This window comes from Gouania willdenowi, chromosome 18, assembly GCF_900634775.1.
Source record: "Gouania willdenowi chromosome 18, fGouWil2.1, whole genome shotgun sequence".
In the NCBI taxonomy this organism is placed as follows: Eukaryota; Metazoa; Chordata; class Actinopteri; order Blenniiformes; family Gobiesocidae; genus Gouania; species Gouania willdenowi.
Genome location: NC_041061.1, coordinates 1,732,690 through 1,753,448, shown reverse-complemented (window position 1 = coordinate 1,753,448; position 20,759 = coordinate 1,732,690). Strand labels below are relative to the sequence as shown.

Sequence of the window (20,759 nt, the reverse complement as noted above, 5' to 3'; positions counted from 1 at the left end):
TGTTTTGTTTTCATTACATTTCATATAAAATAATCATGTTCCTATTTTACCATCCACTAACACCTTTAAACTAATCATTAAACAACTTACATGTTTGTACAATTTAACAAGTTTGTGGTATTTAAATAAAAAAATCACTTTTTCAAACATATTTCATCACAATCCAAACACCAAATGTGAAGCTTCTTTAATAAAATGTTTCCTCCCACTGTTGAGAAACATACATGTTAGGTTGGATGGAGTGTGTAACCAACCTGGAGAAGTGAATGGTTGCAGAGAACCATTGAATCTATTGTTGGTGAGACTTCATCATGACACTGATCATTCACTTTGATTGACAGGACAGATGATCAGAGGTGATGAGTTTTTACCACCATCGTTAGGACAGGGATTAAATAATGGATGTAGTTTGTGAGTGAAGCAGCAGTGAGTGAAGGAGTAGATCAGAGCTGCAGCATCTACATCATAAAAGGAGACCACACCCTCCTCATAGTCCACAAACACACCCACCTTCTCAGGAACACACTTCAGATGTAGAATGACTGGAGGATCATCACGTGCTTTATACACATTTCCATCTATGAGTATCACAGTCCAGTAACCTTTCTTAGGAGTCAGAGAGATGATTCCCTTTCTGTTGATAGATTCTTTAACCACTCCTAAATCCCACTTAGTTTTTCCTTTAACCTGAACCTCAAAATAAAATCTGCCTGAACTGAAACTCTGTTTCCCGAAAACAATATCATATTTAGAAAATCTCTCTTTGTTGTCTGGAAGTTTCTTCTTCTCATCACTGTGATAAACTTGTTTTCCATCATCAGACAGGACGAGGTTAGGATGAGCTGTAAGAGGATCAAGAGTCACATCTACTGCAAACTGCTGCATCATCTTCATCATCTTCATCTTCATCTTCATCATCTTGTCACTGAGTGTGTCCTCCAGCTGAGTCACAGCTCTCAGCACAGTCTCCTCATATGATGATGGACGGACCATGACCTCTGTCCAGTCCTTGGTGGCTGGAGGAGCTTTCAGGGAGCAGAAGTGTTGGAGGAGGTGGAGGTGGTCTTCAGAGCGGGAGAGCTGCTCCACCTCAGAGCTTCTCTTCATCAGCTCAGAGATTTCCTCCTCCAGCTCTTTGATCAAACCTTCAGCCTCTTTCTCTTCTGCTTCCTGTTTCTCCTCCATCGTCTCCATCAGCTCCTTCAGGCCTCTCTGAACAAGCTCCATCAGAGCAGTGAACATCTCCACACCTTCAGCTTTCCCTCTGTCTGCAGCATCCTTCCTGATCCTCACTGACTCTCTGATCTCCTCCAGCTTCTCTCGTCTCTTCTGGATCATCTGCTGAAGGTCAGCATCTGTCTTCTCCAGCTCCACCTTCTTTTCTTCACACTCTTCTCTCAGAGGAACTAACTGGTGACTCTTGTGCTCCAAAACAGAACACATCAAGCAGACACATGTCTGATCACTCTGACAGAACAGCTCCAGAGGTTTGCTGTGTTTTGGACACATCCTGGTTTCCAGGTTCTCCACAGGCTCCACCAGCTGATGTCTTCTCAGGCCTGATGCTGTCAGATGAGGCTCCAGGTGAGTCTCACAGTAGGAGAACACACAGTCCAGGCAGGACTTCAGGGCCTTCACTTTGGTTCCAGTGCAGACGTCACAGGGAACTTCTCCTGGTGCTGCTGCTTTCTGCTCAGATTCACGTCTGAACTGAGAAACCATCTCAGAGAGCAAAATGTTGACCTTCAGCTGAGGTTTAGATCTGAAGACCTGATTACACACGGGACACCTGCTGGTGGTACTGGTGTCCCAGTGTGTGCTGATGCATGGTTCACAGAAGTTGTGTCCACATGGTGTGGTGACTGGATCAGTGAACACCTCCAGACAGATGGAGCACAGGAAGTGATCTTCAGACGTCCCACTGCAGGCAGCAGACATGTCCACACACTGAGGGACAGAGACAAGCAGCACATTAACAGGACACTCTCATTGTTGTGGAGCGTTCCTTTACTAATGTTTCTGAGTCCATCTCACTGGGATCACTTCTAGTATTTAGCACTGATTCAGTCCTCCTGTAGTAATGTGGACAGTCTGCTATGCCTCAGCAGCTGAATGTAAAAGTGCAATAGTTTGAATGTTTAAGGTTCAAATTAGTTCTACGGTTCTCTCATATTGACACTGGAACTTTTCAAAACCATAAATTAGATTCTTTGCACAATCTTGTTTTTTTTAAAAATAACCAAGACAAAAACCATAAACATTTTTTTTAATTAAAAATTGTTTATAAATAAAATTATGACAAGGTTCGACAGTTAAATAACATTCTCTCTTTAGCTTTAGTTTCTTTTTAATATATTTGACGGACAAAAAAGGTGCAACTGCTACTGATAAATTCACAATTATTCTACATATTTGAAAACAATATTTTTATGTCAGCTGAATGTACAGCAAGTGTTTAAAAGTATTTCTGCCAAGAAATAACATAGCTGGTCACCTACACACCACAGAGTGTTTCCTCTTTGCTGTGTTTGTAAGTGTCGTTGAAATTACTTTGCACTTAAAGACATTAATAATTTTTGTTTCAAAAGGCTGAATATTTTTTGTTGAAAATTATTATAGTTTATACTGTAACAATATGTTGTATTTTCTAAATAAGATGCATTTATTTAGCTATGAAGGGAAATTTTATTTATTTTGTGATACACCCTTATTATCGAGGTTTCAGTTTAGTATAAGAGGCTGTGAGACCTGCATTCACCTGGAAATACAACAGACTTTGATCGAGCAACCTGCAGCAGCGAGGCCAGCTTCACATGAATGCACAAGACTGTTAAGACTATCTGCCCAAGAACCTCTGAAGTGACAGGCGGCCACGAGTTTTCACTGTGGCTCCGAAATGACGACACAGGCACGGCTTCTCAAAGACGGGCGTTCATTCACCCAAGTAAAGCTCCTGTTTTTGAGAAGCCATGCCTGTGTCGTCATTTCGGAGCCACAGTGTTTTTACAAATGTGTTATTTGTGGTTCGTGAAAACAAATTTCACAACCAACAAGTTGCGGACATGTTTAGCTCCGCCTTTCTCTCCTGCTTGTGTGTGTGTGTGTGTGTGTGTGTGTGTATATCACACACGTCACTCAGTCACATTAAGGAAGGTTGTGGTCATTATACAGGATGGATTAAAGAATGAATAAAGGAGTCTTGAGGGCAAATCCCAAGTCCGAGACCAGACCTTTAAAATGTTGGTCTCAAGACCAACACTGGTCTGGACTACTACAACACTAGATGATGATGATGAATGTTAGCAGCTACACTCACCTCTCTTTGAGTCCAGAGCTGACAAACAAAAGTTGAAGAGTCTTCAAGCTTTTCTCCTCACAAACACAGACTGGAGTCTCTGACTGCTCTGCTCTCACACTCTGTCCTCTTCTCACACTGACTCATCAGTTCATCTATTATTAAATAAGTCATGAACCATCAATGCTGTTTGACCAGTTTGGTGTTTCTAGGTTGGAACAGCAATGAGGAAACAAACACTATCAGCCTCAGGTTTACTTTATCATCTCCTTTCCTTTGGAAATATCCTTCCAGCATGAGCGTCAGTAGCACCACCAGGATTTTGATTGAGGGTGGGCTTCCAGAAAACTGGATGGTCCAGTTAAAATAAGCTTCTTTCTACATTCACCCATGAACAAGTTGTTACTAGTCATGCTGGTGTGAAGGGGGGGCTACGGGAGGACATGATGGGGAGTGGGCGGCTGAGCTGATGGTAACTAGTCACTCATAATGTTACTTAGAAAGACTTGAGCACCAACTTCATTGATTTCATTGCATTCCTCACTGGTGTGGAAGCAGCCTGTGGGCGGGCTTAGGAGTCCAAACGTGCAGTACAAGCCTGTGATTGGCCGAGAAGCTTCACTTAAAACTGCTTATTGGATGAAACTGCAAGAAAAAAAACTCATGGGGAGTTCCAGTCAAAATTTCCCACTCAGAACTCAGAACCATGACTTCCTAGAACAAGTGGAACGCAGCATACTGTGTTTGAAATCCCTCACTACTCATCTCATGTTCCATTGGGTCAGAATGGTTGACCCAGGTCCCCAATACTAATGTTGTGGGTAATGAGCATCTATGGAAATCTATTTAAACACAACACACAGATACTATAGTGGACATAGAAATCAGTAACTACATTTCATAGATTTTATATGTGTTACATCTCTACAGTGAGTCAGGCTGTGTTCATGACATTCTAGTGTTTGCAACATGCAATGTTAGAAAGACAGGACGTGAAAAGAGGACTTTTGGTCACCTTAGAACAGAACTGCAGCTCTGGGCTGGAAAAAGCACTGAGCAAACAGAAGTGTGCTGTAGCATGAGGCCCAAGTAGGCACAGTCAGCTGAGGAGGGAGACGACATCAGGAGGTTGTTGGATTTTTTGAAGGAGGAAACATCTGCTGCCATATTGCAGTAGAAAGCTATCCTGGAGCTGGTGGAGAAGGTGAAAGTTCTACGTATCCAAAACGCAGAGAAATACCGTCGTCTGGTGGAGGTGGAGCAGTACACCCATATGAACGATGCCATTGTAACAGGGCTGTGTATCAAACCCCGGGCCTACGCTCAGGCGGTAACCGCTGACAACAGAGTGAAACCTGGGGAACAAGATGTCAGCTTAACGGAGCAACAGGTAACTGCCTTCCTCCCATTCATGGGGATTGAACTGATCTCAGCAACATGGAGGCATGTCACCTGCTCTACCAAAGAAATGACTTCATCACACCAGTGATTATCATGAGGTTTGTTAACAGGAAGCACTAAACAGCACAGCTAACACAGAGAATGAAGGGAAGAGGATTAAACGTATTCCTGAATGATCACCTGAGAAAATAAATATCTGACTAGAATAGAAAATTATGCAGCTTAAAAATAAAAAAAAACATGAAAACAGACCTTTTTCTGTTACTGTGAAATAACCTGGAACTAAACATAACAACCCTGGATTAACCTGTCACTGTGAATGTTCATGACATAATATTTTCATTTAAATGTTCACCTGCACTATTATCTTATTATTATTATTGTATTTTTATTTTATTTCAGTATTATTATTATTATTATTATTATTATTATTATTATTATCTTGTTATTTTTATTTAGTTTGCACATATTAGTCTAACTACTCTTATATTTATGTTTATGCTTCTTTTTTAATTTATTTTTCTTTATTCTAGTTGATTGTTATTATTTAATGTTACACTATCTGAGAGAGCACAGGTCACCAAAACAAATTCCTCGCGTGTATTCATACACTCTTGGTCAATAAAGTTGATTCTGATTCTGATATGAACAACAAATAGAAACATATTCATTAAAATGATCAGAACACCAAAACTAAGAATCATAGATCAGACATAAACAACATAACACACAACCATGACACAGTCTGACAGAACTTGTTTCTCTACATTTAGGGCAGAGGTGTGGACTCCACCTACTTTACTTGGACTTGATTCAAAAATGTGATGACTTTAGACTCAACAAAATCATAAAGGACTTCCAACTCAACTTAGACTTGAAAACAAATGACTCGTGACTTAACTCGGACTTGAACCTATTGACTCAGGAAGACTTGACTTCCAACTAGGCTTTATTTTTTGGCCGATCAGCGATCCGATCATATGAGAATTGATGGGTACCGAATTTGATACTTTTTTTTAAAAGTCAAAAATAACAGGCAGTTAAAAATCAAAGGGTACCATGTTTTGGTGACTGTGAGGGAGTGGAAGAGTAGAAGATTTCCCTCTTCACAGGTGCATAGTGGAGGTGGGGGGCACACACACACACACACAAGATGAATAAAACAAGAGTAGCCGTATGCACAGCATGCTGTTCCAAAATAACTGGCAAAGACCACACAACGCCAAACTTTGTTCGGCACCTGAAACCTAAAAAAGATCGGTAAGTGGAGACATTAATATAATGGGGAGCTAGCTAACATCATTATTATTTAGCAGATGCTAGTTTTGGTTAGCATAACAGTTCATGTTAACTTCTGCACCCACAAACCCGAGCTACGCTTTCTAAAAGATCAATCTAGCAATTGTAAGTTATCTACACATGAATGCGTCCGTATGTGTGCACGTGTATAATGACTATTGATAAGAGACACGCAAATTTAGTTTTGAATAATATGAGCTGGGAAAAACATTCAGCAGGCTAAAATTATACCTCATTCTATTTCCCAGTATGGATAACAGAGGAACTGGTTACTGTCACTTTCAATATATCTCTATTTATTTTAATTATGTGTTTGATTTGTTTGCTTTGCAGCTATACTGCGTCGCAACATAAACTTCATTTGGTGACTGTTGATACTTTTGCTTTTTAACTCATTCAGTGCCAGCCGTTTTAGAGCATTTTGACTGATTTTAAAAGACCCACAGAATATTTTGTACGATGACAATCTGAATTTTGACACCAGATTCTGAAAGATTAAAGTTTCTAATTAATCAGAAAAAAATAATTGTTTGTTCTTCTGTAATCAGCAGTTGAATAGAGGCAAGTTTCACACAATTTTTTTTTTCTGAAAAAATCTATTAGTGTCTTTGAAGCATTTTTTTTTTTTTTTTTTTGCTTTAGTGACACCTCAACATTGGTTTCCTTCTATAAAACTACAAAAACAACACTGAGACCAGGCTTTTGATGGCAAAACTATTATTATTTTTCTTTCTGGGTCAGAGTTGTATGGTTTCCTTACCGTATTTAAGCCTTCCTCCAAGTCCCCCCCCCCCCCCCACACAAGTCTTGATTATAATTTGTAATGGTTAATCAGTGAGGGAGGCGTAATTGAGAATGAGCCACACCTGAGTGGAAACACGAGGGAGCTAATCTAATCACTCACAACCCAAACACACTGACATCACTGGGAGGTGGAGACATGAGCAGGAATACTTGGGTAATACAAAGACAAGAGTTAAAACATGAATGAAAACAAGAAGTAAAGTCAAGTAAATGAATTAAGAATGACTGAAAAGGTACAGCTAATAGAGGAGAATGCAGGCTAAACAAAAACAAGCATCCTATTTTATTTAATGTATATATTTCAGAATCAGATTCTGAATACTTTATTCATCCCAGAGGGGAAATTCAGTTTCAGTAACATCCTGGTGTTTCTTGTGGTGTGGATGGTGATGACAAAAAAGGTAATGTCGGAAAAAGTCTTTGGACCAATGACTTCTAAATAATATGCAGTTTATTAAATACAATCAATGTCCTGAACAAGTAACATAAATGAAACCTGTTGAGAGCATGCTGGCTGGATCTTTGCAAAACTCTGAGCTGGTCAGAGGCTGTAATGGTATATATGTTTCAGAGGTATGTCCTCCCACCTTTAACATTAGCTCATCACCATATAAGAAAACAGCTCAGTAATACACAGATTTGGGAAAAACAAGTAGAACATCTGGAATCATTCAAGGTTTTCCATGTCTCTGAATTATCACTAACAACTGAGTTAACATTGTTATTGCCCCAAAACACTTACACCTCCCGTTAATGTCAAAAAATAGGGTGCCTCACAATTTATACTGAAGAGGGTCCATGCAGACAGAAAGTCTGCATCCCATCTTTATTATAACACCCGCAAATTCTTGTTAGATTACTCTTGGGAGTTACTGCTTGAAAAGGGCCTCTTGCCTAATCTAAGGTTTCACATAAGCATCTTGCTGAGATCAATTCTTTATTGAAAAGGACTATAAACCTTTAATATCACACGTTAAATGCTTTAATACACATCATCCTGTCCAAGAAAACATGAAAATACAAGAACATATAACATGGGAGTACAGGAGTGGAAGTACTGTGGGTCGCAAGGCAGCAAGGCAGGTATGTCTTAGATGAAAAATGAAAAAAAAGGGGGTAAGAAGAGGGGAAAAAGGCAGGTCCCAAACTGTGCCCTCTCGCTCTTTTAGTGAGAGGGCACAGTGTGGAATTAGGAAAAAAAACTCCTTAGTACATAGAAGCGCCAAAAAACAGTCTATAAAAGCAAAAAAGGTCTGTGTGTGTGCGTGTGGAGCGAATATCTCCCCGACGTGGTGCGTGTTCGACCTGAAACTTTGTCAACGGCTTTTAAATACCCAGAGTTAGTGCATCTGTTATTTTGGAGTAATTTGGTCATTTCCAAATGTTTATTTTAATGTTATTTCACTTTTGGATGGCATGGCAAGTGAAACCTATTCAGCTTTTGACCTCAGAGTGTGAGGGGGTGCAACAGAAAAGCAAAAAACTACACTAAAAAAGATACAAAATGACTCCAAAAATGCACAAATGACATAAAAAAAAACAAAAAAAAAGTAAACAATATTTATACAGGAAGTACACAAAACGACAACAGAAATGCACAAAAATATACAAAAAGGCTCCAAAATGACTCCAAAAAACATATATTACAGAAAAACACACCAAACGACAACAAAATTATGATAATGACTCAAAATACACTAAACTAATTATTTATACAAATGACAACAGAAATGCACAAAATTACAGCAAAAAAGAAACAAAAATCCACAAAATGACTCCAGAATCACACTACAATGGCAACAAAAAACAGTAATTATACAAAAAGACAACAGAAATATACAAAAATACACATTATAACACATTTAAAAAAACATACATTACAGAAAAATACACCAAACAAAAAAATAATAAAAATGAGTAAAAAAAACAAACATTAATTCTATGTGCATGTCCCATAGAATTAATCCAGGGAAATCACACACACTATTTTACTTTGCACCCACACATAAACCCCTTTATAACACAGAGTACAGAGTATGTACACCTCTTTGTACAACCAACCTTCAAACACATACTTAATTTGACCATAATTAACAACTCTACTTAAGCTCCTCTCAGTATATGAATACATACTTCCGACAGGCACTGTACTAGTTAGATTAATTAATCACAGAGTATAATTAACTAATCGCATAATATTTTTAATCTGTTGACAGCACTAATTAAGAGACCTGCACAATTCATCAGTCATGATGGGCAGCCTTCCAAAAACAGCTGCCAACGTTATTCAAACTTTGCGATAAATAAGAAAACTGTCAGCTCCCATCAGCAGAATACCCGTTATCATAATTCTGTAGACGTCTGAAACATCCTCAACGGAAAGGATAGACAGGCACAAGATCCTCCACTTCTCCCATGAATCTGGCTACAAATGTTCCGTCAGGACAGGAGAGCTCTCCTCTGCCCATCAATATTTAACTTTTTCTGTAAACAAGAAAAAAAGATCTTATTGTTAAACTAATCCTACCCTGACTCTTCACCTCTTTGTTTTCTCTTTCAGACATGGCTGCTAACTCTTTGTTCTCCAATCCAAACGTTTCACTCTTATGTTCTCACATCCATCCATACTCCATCATCATCAATCTTCCCCTTCCTCTCTTCATCTTCATCCTCCATCATGGCCTCCAACAGTGGAGGAAGAAGACCTCCTCCTCCTCCTCAGAAGCCATGAGTCACTCAGACTGTTTCACCTACAACATGGTCCTGATGGAAATGGTTGAAGCCATCGGAGAAGTTATCTTCTTTTGTGGACAGTTTTTACACAATGATTATGTTCTAAGTTGGGGGTATTTTGTGATGAGGTTCACCTGGATTGATAAATTGAGTTTGCACCTGCTGACCTGTGTGGAGCGCTACCTGGCTGTGGTTCATCCCATCACCTACATGAGGCTGAGGAACAGTAATGGGATCAGGATCATCTCCATTGTCTGTGTCTGGATGTTTAGTAGAGCTTTTACACCTCTCCCACAAGAATTTAGTCATCATGGCTTAGCAATAACTTTAGCTGTCATTTCATACTTTAGCTTCTCAGTGTGCTGAGCAGTACAGAACAACATAATAACTAAAGCCCTCAATAGAGGAGTTAACCATAAAAATCTCATCAAAATTAAAGCTACAAACAGAACACAAAACAATGAAAAAACCATTAAATGTGGACTATTAAATATCAGATCACTTTCGTCTAAATCCCTCTAAGTGAGTGATCTTATAACTGACTATCAATTAGGTGTATTATGCCTCACAGAGACTTGGCTCAAAAATTAAGATTTTATTGCTCTTAAAGAAGCCAGCCCTCGCAAGTTTGGTATTCACCATATTCCCTGTGAGAGCGGCCAGGGAGGAGGGGTGGCAGCAGTTTTTCACTCAAACTTATCAGTTACCCCAAAAACCAAACTTCATTCGAAAGCCTCTCACTTGAAATTTGTAATCCCAAAAACAAGATAAAAAACCCACTTTACTGATTATAATTTACCATCCTCCTGGTACATATTCAGAGTTTTTCTCTGACTTTTTCACTGATCTGGTGCTGAGCACTGATAAAGCAATCGTAGTAGGTGACTTTAACATTCATGTTGATGAAAACAACAGCCTCAATAAATTATTTACCTCACTATTAGATTCAATCGGCTTTACACAAAATGTAAACCAACAAACTCATTATCTTAATCATGCCCTGGACCTTGTTCTAACATATGGTTTAGATATTGACCACCTGACAATATATCCTCAAAATCCTATTCTTTCAGATCACTTCCTGCTATTCTTTGAATTCAAAATATCAGCCTGCTTAAATTCTGAGAGAATAATACACTATAGTAGATCACTGTCTGAAAAAGCTGTAGCTAGATTTAAAGATTTAGTTCCATTACTGCTTACCTCTAATCCATATGATATCGCAACAGAGAGTAGCTTTCAGTGTCTAACAACAGAGAAAATAGATTATCAACAGTGCAACCTTGTCACTGCACACAGTTCTGGATGCTATTGCTCCGTTTAAAAAGAAGACTTATTTCATACAAAGGTTGCCTCCTGGTATAAATCTGAATTGCGTCTTCTAAAACAGGCATAGTGAAATATAGAAAGGAAGTGAAAGAAGTTCATATAGCCTGGAGAAAGAGTTTAACTTATATTAAAAAAAAAAAAAAAAAAGGTCTTCGCTAAGCTAGAACTTCTTATGACTCAACTCTAATAGAGGAAAACAAAAATAATCCTTGGTTTCTATTCAACACTGTAGCCAGGCTCACCAAAAGTCACAGCTCTGTTGAACCCTCTATTCCTGTCAACCTAAGCAGTGATATCTTCATCAAATTCTTTACTGATAAAATTCTAACTATTAGAATCAAAGCTAATGTCCCCCCTGCTGGAGTACTCAATATTTTTTTTAAACAAAGCAGCTCCCGAAATATCCCCCAACATGCAGCTTTTATTTACATAGTTTCACTCCAATTGGTTTATCTGAACTGACCTCAATAGTTAGTGCTTCTAAACCAACAACCTGTCTTTTAGATCCAATTCCAACTATACTACTTAAAGATGTTCTTCCACTAATTAGCACTAATATGGTGAACTGGATTAACACATTTCTAGTAACAGGTTATGTACCACAGGCCTTTAAAGCCGCTGTAATCAAACCTCTCCTTAAAAAACTATGTGATCACCTACTTAGGAATAATTTATACCAGAGCTTTCAGTCTGGCTTTAGAGCCGATCACAGCACATAGACTGCCTTAGTAAAAGTAACCAATGGTCTCCTTTTAGCCTCAGACAGAGGGTTGATCTTGGTTCTGGTGCTCTTAGATCTCAGTGCAGCCTTCGATACAGTGGATCATCATGTGCTGCTGCAGAGACTGGAAAGTGTTTTAAAGAACGAAACAGTGCAGGGCTGGTTTAAATCCTACCTATCAGACAAAACCCACTTTGTTCATGTTTATAATCTCTCCTCAGCGCACGCCAGAGTTAATCATGGAGTTCCACAAGGTTCAGTTTTGGGACCAATACTCTTTACATTATATATGCTTCCACTAGGTAACATTATCAGAGAACATGATAGAAATTTCCATTGATATGCGGATGACACACAGCTTTATCTCTCAATGAAATCTGATGAAACTCATCAGTTATTAAAACTCTCGGCATGTCTTAATGACATCACATCCTGGATGAGCCGTAACTTTCTCCTTCTTAACCAGGATAAAACCGAAGTGATTTTATTTGGTCCAAAACACCTCAGAGAGAAATTATCAAAGCAAATAGTGTCTCTGGATGGCATTACTCTGTCACCCAGGACCATAGTAAAAAACTTGGGCGTTATCTTTGATGCTGACTTATCCTTTAATTCTCATATTAAACATTTCTCAAGGACAGCATTCTTCCACCTCCGTAATATCTCTAAAATCAGGAATATCATGGCCCAGAGTGATGCTGAAAAACAAATCCATGCATTTGTTACATCTAGATTAGATAATTGTAACTCTCTACTGTCAGGATGTCCCAATAACTTACTAAAAGGTCTCTAGTTAATTCAGAATGCTGCAGCTAGAATACTAACACGTACTAACAGGAGAGAGCATTTTTCCTGTAAAATCTAGAATAGAGTTTAAAAACGTCCTGTTAGCATACAAAGCTCTACATGATCAAGCTCCTGTATATCTTAGAGACCTGTTAGTGCCCTATCGTCCAGGCAGATCACTCTGCTCTCAGTCTGCTGGCCTTCTGGAAGTTCCTAACGTGTCTAGAAGTAGAACAGGAGGAAGAGCTTTCAGCTACCAGGCCCCTCGCCTTTGGAACCAGCTTCCAGTCTCAGAACAGGAGGTTGCTACTCTCTTTAAGGCTAAACTCAAAACCTACTTATATGCTGATGCGTATACAGTATAATAGCATTAACTTAATGCTAGAGCAGACATGGGCTCGTCGGTAAACGGTCGCATTTTAGAGTCCTTGGAGTCTCTGTTAGATTTCATATAAACGGGAAGAGATTCAAATTCTGATGTAGCTGCTTATGATTTACAGTCCGCATAAACAGGACTGAATCATGACATAACATAACCGCTAGAGCGGACATGGGCTCGTTTGTGAACAGTCACATTTACAGGCCACTGGGAGTGAGGGCCAAGGTCAAGACAGGCTGACTTGATAATACTATATCATGTTTTTCTGCAGTCAGTGCCTTCTCCTCGTCCTTCTCTCTCTGCTCTGTTTCAGGTGTCGTGAAGCTGATGACAGTTCCTGATCTGTGGTTCATGGCTCAACTAGTCTAGGACACTCTGATGTTCTATCTCTCTATCTTGTTCTGTCGGTCCTTCTGTCCACTAACCCCAAAAAGTCAACGCAGATGGCTGCCACCTGTGAACCTGGTTCTGCTGGAGATTTCTTCTTGTTAAAGAGGAGTTGTTTCTTCCCACTGTCGCTAAATGCTTGTTCATGTGGATCTTGTTGGGTTTACTCTTATATTTTGATAAGCGCATTGAGATGACTTTGTTGCGTTATACAAATAAAGTTGAATTGAATTGAATTTATTTCTAAGTCGATGACATCTTGTTCCTTGGTTTTCTCGTGGCCAATCACATATGATGTAAAAAAATGACAAATGGACTTTAAAGGAGACATATCATGCCCTTAAATCCTTCCTTTTTTACATATAAATCATACAGTTGTGGTCTATATAAAGCGGAACTGCAATGCTTGGGTCTGAATTCCTCATTATTATAGCTCCACCCCTTTTTTACCCCTTTTTTGATGTGCTTCTGAGAGCAACTCGTTTTGGTGTGGTCTCTTTAAATGCAAATGAGACACTTCATACCCCGCCCCCTCTCCAGGTTGCAGAGGTGACACTCGGTTCAACTCCACCCTGTTCGGCCATTTTTGTAGTTTGATAGAAGAGATACGGCTATGTAGCGGCACATAAACTTCTTATTCACACGTTATTTACAAAATGTCAACAACGGAATACTTGTCCATCCAGCCTTACATGTTCGAGCCAGAGTCTGACCCGGCGGAGCAAGGCCATATCATCAAGGATCTAAAACGAGCACACAGCGCTAACATATGAAGATGGTGCAACTGCTAATGCTAACAAAACAATGACAGGGACATCTTATCATCACACTTTTTAGCGTTATTTACAGCTTACCGAAGTGTTCTGTCCAAAGATAGAAGGAACTGAACCCTCAATCAGACATAGTCTTTCGGCAAATCCTTCTTTATACTGGCGAAGCAGTCATCCTTGAAGTGCTTCGCACACACAAAAATTACCTTACCCACAGATGTGGGTACATTTTCGTTAAAAATAAAACTCAACCAGGCACTTTGAAAAGGTTCTGATGCTGGGAGACGGTGTAATGAAGCGTGTGGGTTACTACATCCAACAACCCAACATTTTGACTTATCCTCTCGGAACTTCGGTATCCTAGAGCTTGGACTACAAAATCGCAGTGAGAAATTATAAGTCGATGTCCTAATTTGGCAGTTCCGCTGCAAATACTGTGACGTAATTGTTCAAAAAACGTAATAGAGAATAGAAAAATCGAAACAGATTGCAAAATATGACCAAAACAGAATATAAAGATATAAACGGAGCACCTGAAGAGATTAATTTGAACTTTTCTATACTTCTAAACACTCTAAATATACAACAACATGGATTTAAGGGCTAAAAAAGTGGATTTAGCATGATATGTCCCCTTTAAAGTCATTTTCAAACACATTAGATGAGCCTTAAAGAGGCGTGTGTGTGCTGCACACAGGCTTTGCATACCTGACGATGCAGGTGTTGTTTTGTGATCTTTGTGTTAGTCAATCATCAACCTGTCAGAATGAGTTATAACATATGTAAATAAATCAGGTTAGAATCAGATATATAAACAGAGGTGAAGTGACTCTGCAGAACAGTGGACGGAGTTTAATCAGAGCAAGCGGTCATCGTAGACGAAGAGCAGAACACTACAAAGGTTTGTGTGTTATAATGATCTAAACATGTGTTTAATGTGGATTTGTCAACGTTTGGATCCAAAGTGTCAAACTAAAGTTAGTTTTCAGTGATGGATCTTTGCTTTTTAAAGCACATTGAGTTGCCTTGTGTATGAAATAGTGCTGTCAATAGAATAAAAATATTGTTCTATAATTTAATCATGCTCTGGGATTAATTAAACTGATAATCTCTTTTTATCTGAGAAATGTCTTCAACTTGAGGTATTTTCATTTAAATTACATTATTGTGGCAGATGGACAGATTGATGTATAACAAAGTGTATTTTATATTGTTTTTAAAAGACTTGAAACATTTCTATTCCTCTGTATGTGAGACTATAAAGAGCTGCTAACACCTTTAGTTTAGACCATCAGCGGAAATATTGATGTTTACTTTGGTCAATAAACAAATAATAGAAATGAAATAAAACATCAGGTCCATATGTAGTGCTATAGATTAGCACATCATCAACAGTAAGAACACTTTTCTTATCAATACAATTTATTTAACACTGAACTTGTTGCTTTTTCTCTCTTTCAGATAATATAAAATAAAACAGACCCATCAATCACATAGCTGTAAATTAGCACATCAAAAATAAAAAATAAAAAATAACATTGTTCATCAATAAAGTACTGTAATAACATCAAATAATCACTTCTTGTAGTAGTAATAGTAGTAGTAGCCCCGCCCACATCCTCTACTACCCAGAGTGGTCGACTGTCCACTACAATCATTTATCCACTGACTTTGTTCATTTGTCACTCATGGACTTATTCATTTTGGTTCTAAACCCTGTTATTGTTATGGTTAGTTCTGTGCAGTGCCCTCCCACTTTGTGTGTGTGTTTCTGCCTGCTCCTCTGTGGGTTTCCTGTAATCAGCGGCAGGTGTGGCAGCCAGGTTTTCCTCATCAGCTCATCAACCTCCAGTGCATAAAGACCAGACTCTACCTCCACTCAGGGCCGGATTATTATCTACCCCAGTGGTATCGTACCCTCAGCTCTCAGTGGAAGTATCTTTTCCCATGATCTTTGTTCTCACCTCCTCGTGTCTCCTTATTCCCCAGTGTTCTGCGATCCTGCCTGCCTGCCTGCCTGCTACTCTTCTGCTCCACACTCACCTCACGTGTTTGGGACTTCGGGATTGTGACTGGGATCACCACTCACCTCACCGCTCACTGAAGAAGGACTCTGCACATTCACCTCACTTGGAAATTAAATCACTTGTTCACTGTTAACTCTGTCTCTGAGTCGTGCGTCTGGGTCCAAAACATTATACACACAGTGTGTATCACAACAGAATAATCCGGCCACATGGACCCAGCCGATTCAGAGACAGCGGCCAACTACAGCTTTCTGCGTGATGCCCTCTCCTCTCAAGGTGCGTTGCTCGGTCAACACGATCAGACTCTTCGCGGACTCATGGAGGCATTACAAGTTATTTCCACAAGCCTCAGCAGGGTAGAGACACAATTAAATGTTGTTCAGCCGCCTGCTCCTACTCCGTCAACCCAAGCTGCCCCTCCTCTTAGCTCTGCTCAACCTCGTGAGCCGTTTGTTCCCGCACCCGAGAGATATAATGGTAGTCTGGGGGATTGTAAGTCGTTTCTTTTTCAATGTTCTCTCGTGTTCGAGCAACAACCACTGACTTACGCCAGTGACCGTTCCAAGATAGCCTACGTGTTAGGACTCCTCACGGGAAGGGCGAGGTCTTGGGGAACCGCGTTTTGGGAAAACCCCCACACTGCTAAGGCTAGCTTCCCTCAATTTTTTGAACAAATCACCGCTGTTTTTGATCATCCCGTAGCTAGTAAGGACGCTGGCAACCAGCTACTCAGCCTTCGGCAAGGCTCCCGAAGTGTTGCCGAGTTTTCAATTGAGTTCAGTACATTAGCCATGTCACTAGGTTGGGACGAGGGGGCCCTGCAGGGGATATTTTTGAAGGGGCTCAATGGGGCAGTCAAGGATAGCTTAGTGGGTCGACCTGAAACTAATAACCTGCAGGAACTCATCACACTAGCTATCAAGGTTGATAACAGGCTCCGGGAAAGACGGCGTGAGAGTGGACATGAGTTTCAGTCTCAAAGACCGGGTCCCTCTTCCTCTGTCCTGCCCACTGCTAGTGGAGCCAGAGACTCCGATAACCGCCGTGGTGACGTCTCATCCTCAGAGGTCCCAATGCAGCTTGGCCGTAACCGGCTAAACCCCGCTGAGAGAAACAGACGTTTTCAGCAGAGGTTATGTATTTATTGTGGCGAAGAAGGGCACAGATTGGCAAACTGTCCCAGCCGGTTAAACTACTAGGCTCACCAGTCGCAGTCGGGGTGCTGGTGAGTAACACCTCTGTTCTTAGTTCTCCCCGTAGACGCTTCAATTTGGAGGCCTGTATTTTTGTTGAGGGTAAACCCCTAACCCTGCTAGCCCTTGTGGATTCAGGAGCAGATTCTAATTTTTTAGATATTGAGTTAGCTAGGCGAGCTCGCATCAAGACCCTGCCTATTTCCCAGCCCCTCCTTGTCGATGCCTTAAATGGTCAACGGCTCGCTCGTGTCGAGTTCGAGACAGAGACACTATCAGTACTCTTAGCAGGTAATCATCGTGAACAATTAGCCTTCCACGTCATGCCGTCATCTCACGCACCCGTCGTGTTGGGTCTTCCCTGGCTCCAACTTCATAACCCCCTCATTGATTGGGCCGCGGGTAATATAATCAGTTGGAGCAATTACTGTCACGCCAAATGCCTCACCTCAGCGTCCCCCTCGTGTAAACCCCCTTCGTGTCGGCTCCCTTCGGTTCCTCCGGACATTTCATCGGTTCCCTCCGTTTACCATGACCTTCGAGAGGTCTTTAACAAACAAAGGGCTCTCTCCCTTCCTCCGCATCGGCCGTATGATTGCGCCATTGATTTGCTGCCTGGTGCCCCTCTGCCTACTAGTCGGCTGTTTAACATATCGGCGCCTGAACGTCAGGCTATGGAGACTTACATCACAGAGTCTCTTAACTCGGGCATTATCCGACATTCGTCGTCTCCACTCGGTGCGGGTTTTTTCTTCGTTGACAAGAAGGACAAATCGTTAAGACCATGCATAGATTACAGGGGCCTTAACCAAATAACCGTCAAGAACAAGTATCCGTTACCACTCATCAGTTCCGCCTTTGAACCCCTCCATGGGGCGACAGTGTTCACCAAACTGGATCTCCGTAACGCCTACCACCTTGTTCGCATTAGGGAGGGGGACGAATGGAAAACTGCCTTTAAAACACCACTCGGTCATTTCGAGTACCTGGTCATGCCATTTGGGTTAACCAATGCTCCAGCCATTTTCCAGGCGTTGGTGAATGATGTTCTCAGGGATCTGTTGAATCATTCAGTCTTTGTATATTTGGATGACATCCTGATTTTCTCGCACAGTCTCGAGGAACACGTTGTCCATGTCCGCAAGGTTCTACAGAGACTACTGGAGAACAAACTGTTTGTGAAGGCGGAGAAATGTGAATTCCACTCATCTTCTGTGTCTTTTTTGGGATACATTCTAGAGAGCGGGCAGGTGAAGACTGATCCGGAAAAGATCAAGGCTGTCATGGAATGGAACACACCAACTTCTCGCAAACAGCTACAACGGTTCCTAGGATTCGCCAACTTTTACCGACGTTTCATCAGGAACTACAGTCAGGTTGTAGCACCCCTCACTAGACTTACCTCACTCTCCATTCCCTTTGCTTGGTCTCCAGCGGCCGAAGAGGCTTTTCTGGACCTCAAGGAGAGGTTCTCGTCGGCACCCATCCTCATTCAACCCGATCCCAAGTGCCAATTTATTGTGGAGGTGGATGCATCAGACGTAGGGGTGGGCGCGGTCTTGTCCCAAAGATCACCAGGGGACCATAAACTACATCCATGTGCCTTCTTCTCCCGCAAACTGTCCCCAGCAGAACGTAACTATGACGTCGGTAATCGTGAACTACTGGCAGTTAAGTTAGCTCTGGAGGAATGGCGGCACTGGTTGGAGGGAGCGGAGACACCATTTGTAGTTTGGTCGGATCATAAGAACTTATCTTACATTCAGACAGCAAAAAGATTAAACTCGAGACAAGCCCGGTGGGCTTTGTTTTTTACCCGCTTCCAGTTTACGGTTACCTACAGACCAGGTAGCAAGAACATTAAACCGGACGCTCTGTCTAGACAGTTTGCCACTGGTAATGGGACCTCTAGCCACCCTGACACTATTCTCCCTTCGTCGTGCCTGGTGGCTGCTGTCACCTGGGAGATTGAGTCGGTGGTGAGATCGGCTCAAGATACACACCCCGATCCAGGTGGGGGTCCTCCTAACTGTCTCTTTGTACCAGAATCTGTCCGTTCCCAGGTTCTCCAGTGGGGTCATTCATCAAGGTTTGCCTGCCATCCAGGGGTGTCTCGAACCTTGGACCTGCTTAAGAGGCACTTCTGGTGGCCTACTATGAGTTCGGACGTCAAAGAGTTTGTGCTAGCCTGCACAGTGTGTTCCCGTGGTAAAGCCTCTCACCGCCCCCCTGTGGGGCTCCTCCGTCCGCTCCCAGTGCCTGGCCGTCCATAGTCTCACATTGCTCTGGATTTCATAACAGGCTTGCCTCCCTCTGAAGGTAAAACTGTTGTACTCACTTTTGTTGATCGTTTCTCTAAGGCTGCCCATTTTGTTGCACTACCTAAACTGCCATCGGCCACAGAGACTGCTGAACTGTTGACTGTGCACGTTTTCCGTCTGCATGGAATTCCTTTGGATATTGTTTCTGATCGGGGACCACAGTTCACTTCTCAGGTCTGGAAAGCGTTTTGTCGGGCACTGGGGGCAACTGTGAGTTTGTCGTCAGGTTACCACCCCCAAACTAATGGTCAGACGGAGAGAACCAACCAGGATCTGGAGGCGGCCCTCCGATGTGTCTGTGCCCGGAAACCAACTTCCTGGAGCCAACATCTGGCATGGGTGGAGTACGCTCACAACTCCCTCGCATCCTCGGCCACAGGTATGGCACCTTTCCAATGTTCCTTGGGTTACGTGCCCCCGCTGTTTCCCACTCAGGAAGAGGACATAGCCGTTCCCTCTGTGCGAGCTCACCTTCGGCGGATCCGTAGGGTCTGGAATGAGGCTCGGGCGGCTCTTTTGAGGACCAGAGAGCGCAACCAGAGACTGGCGGACCGCCGCAGAAATCCGGCACCTGCCTACATCCCAGGGCAGAAGGTTTGGTTGAGCTCAAAGACATTCCACTGAACGTGGCTTCCAAGAAGCTGGCTCCTCGGTTTATTGGCCCGTATGAGATTGTGGAGGTCATTAACCCCTCTGCTGTCCGCCTCAGACTTCCTCCTGCCCTCAGGATTCATCCCACGTTCCATGTGTCCCAACTCAAGCCAGTGTCCTCCTGTGACTTGAGCCCTCCTGCCGTCGCCCCTCCGCCCCCCCGGCACATCGACGGCCATCCTTCCTTTACGGTGAGGAAGATTATGGGTGTCCGTCGCAGGGGGCGTGGCTTCCAGTTTTTGGTGGACTGGGTGGGGTATGGCCCTGAGGAGAGGTGTTGGATTTCTTTTTTTTTTTTTTTTTTTTTTTTTTTTTTTTTTTTTTTTTTTTTTCTTTTTCACCTTGTTTGCACATGCTGTTGAAGGTTAACACTACAAGAAGTGCAATCTTTTAACAGCAATGCATATTTTATTATTGCAATTAAATAAATGAATTTATTTCATTGCATAATTGTGACCATCACCAGCCCTCCCTAGGGAAGGGTAAATACTTTATTAAAGGGAGGATGTAAAAGAGAGAGGGCAGTGTTACACCAGGGTGAGGGGGGTGGGGGTGGGGAGTTAACAGGGAGGAGGGATACAAGATAGGAAAACGAATGGGTGGGGAATAATCAATAAGTTTCAAGTGATGTGATGTGAAATTGTGGTTGTGTATATTGTGCTT

At 41.7% G+C, this 20,759-nt stretch overlaps 1 protein-coding gene across 2 annotated transcripts; it reads right to left on the bottom strand.

Moving 5' to 3' along the window:
• Nucleotides 1–218: 218 nt before the first annotated feature.
• LOC114480356 (E3 ubiquitin-protein ligase TRIM21-like) lies at nucleotides 219–3,434 on the bottom strand. Of its 2 annotated transcripts, XM_028474442.1 has the most exons (3): nucleotides 3,317–3,434; nucleotides 1,283–1,947; nucleotides 219–1,228 (listed from the first exon to the last, which is right to left on the bottom strand). In XM_028474442.1, exons 2-3 carry the CDS (start codon nucleotides 1,936–1,938, stop codon nucleotides 322–324), a joined length of 1,563 nt encoding a protein of 520 aa, XP_028330243.1. In that variant the 5' UTR covers nucleotides 1,939–1,947; nucleotides 3,317–3,434; the 3' UTR covers nucleotides 219–321. The 2 variants fall into 2 exon arrangements, with proteins under 2 accessions (XP_028330243.1, XP_028330242.1); XM_028474441.1 differs by having other exon boundaries at nucleotides 219–1,947.
• Between the last annotated feature and the right edge of the window lie 17,325 nt (nucleotides 3,435–20,759).

Excerpts from the sequence above, each read along its gene's own strand:
- LOC114480356 (XM_028474441.1), bottom strand. The coding sequence starts at position 1,938 with ATGTCTGCTGCCTGCAGTGGGACGTCTGAAGATCACTTCCTGTGCTCC.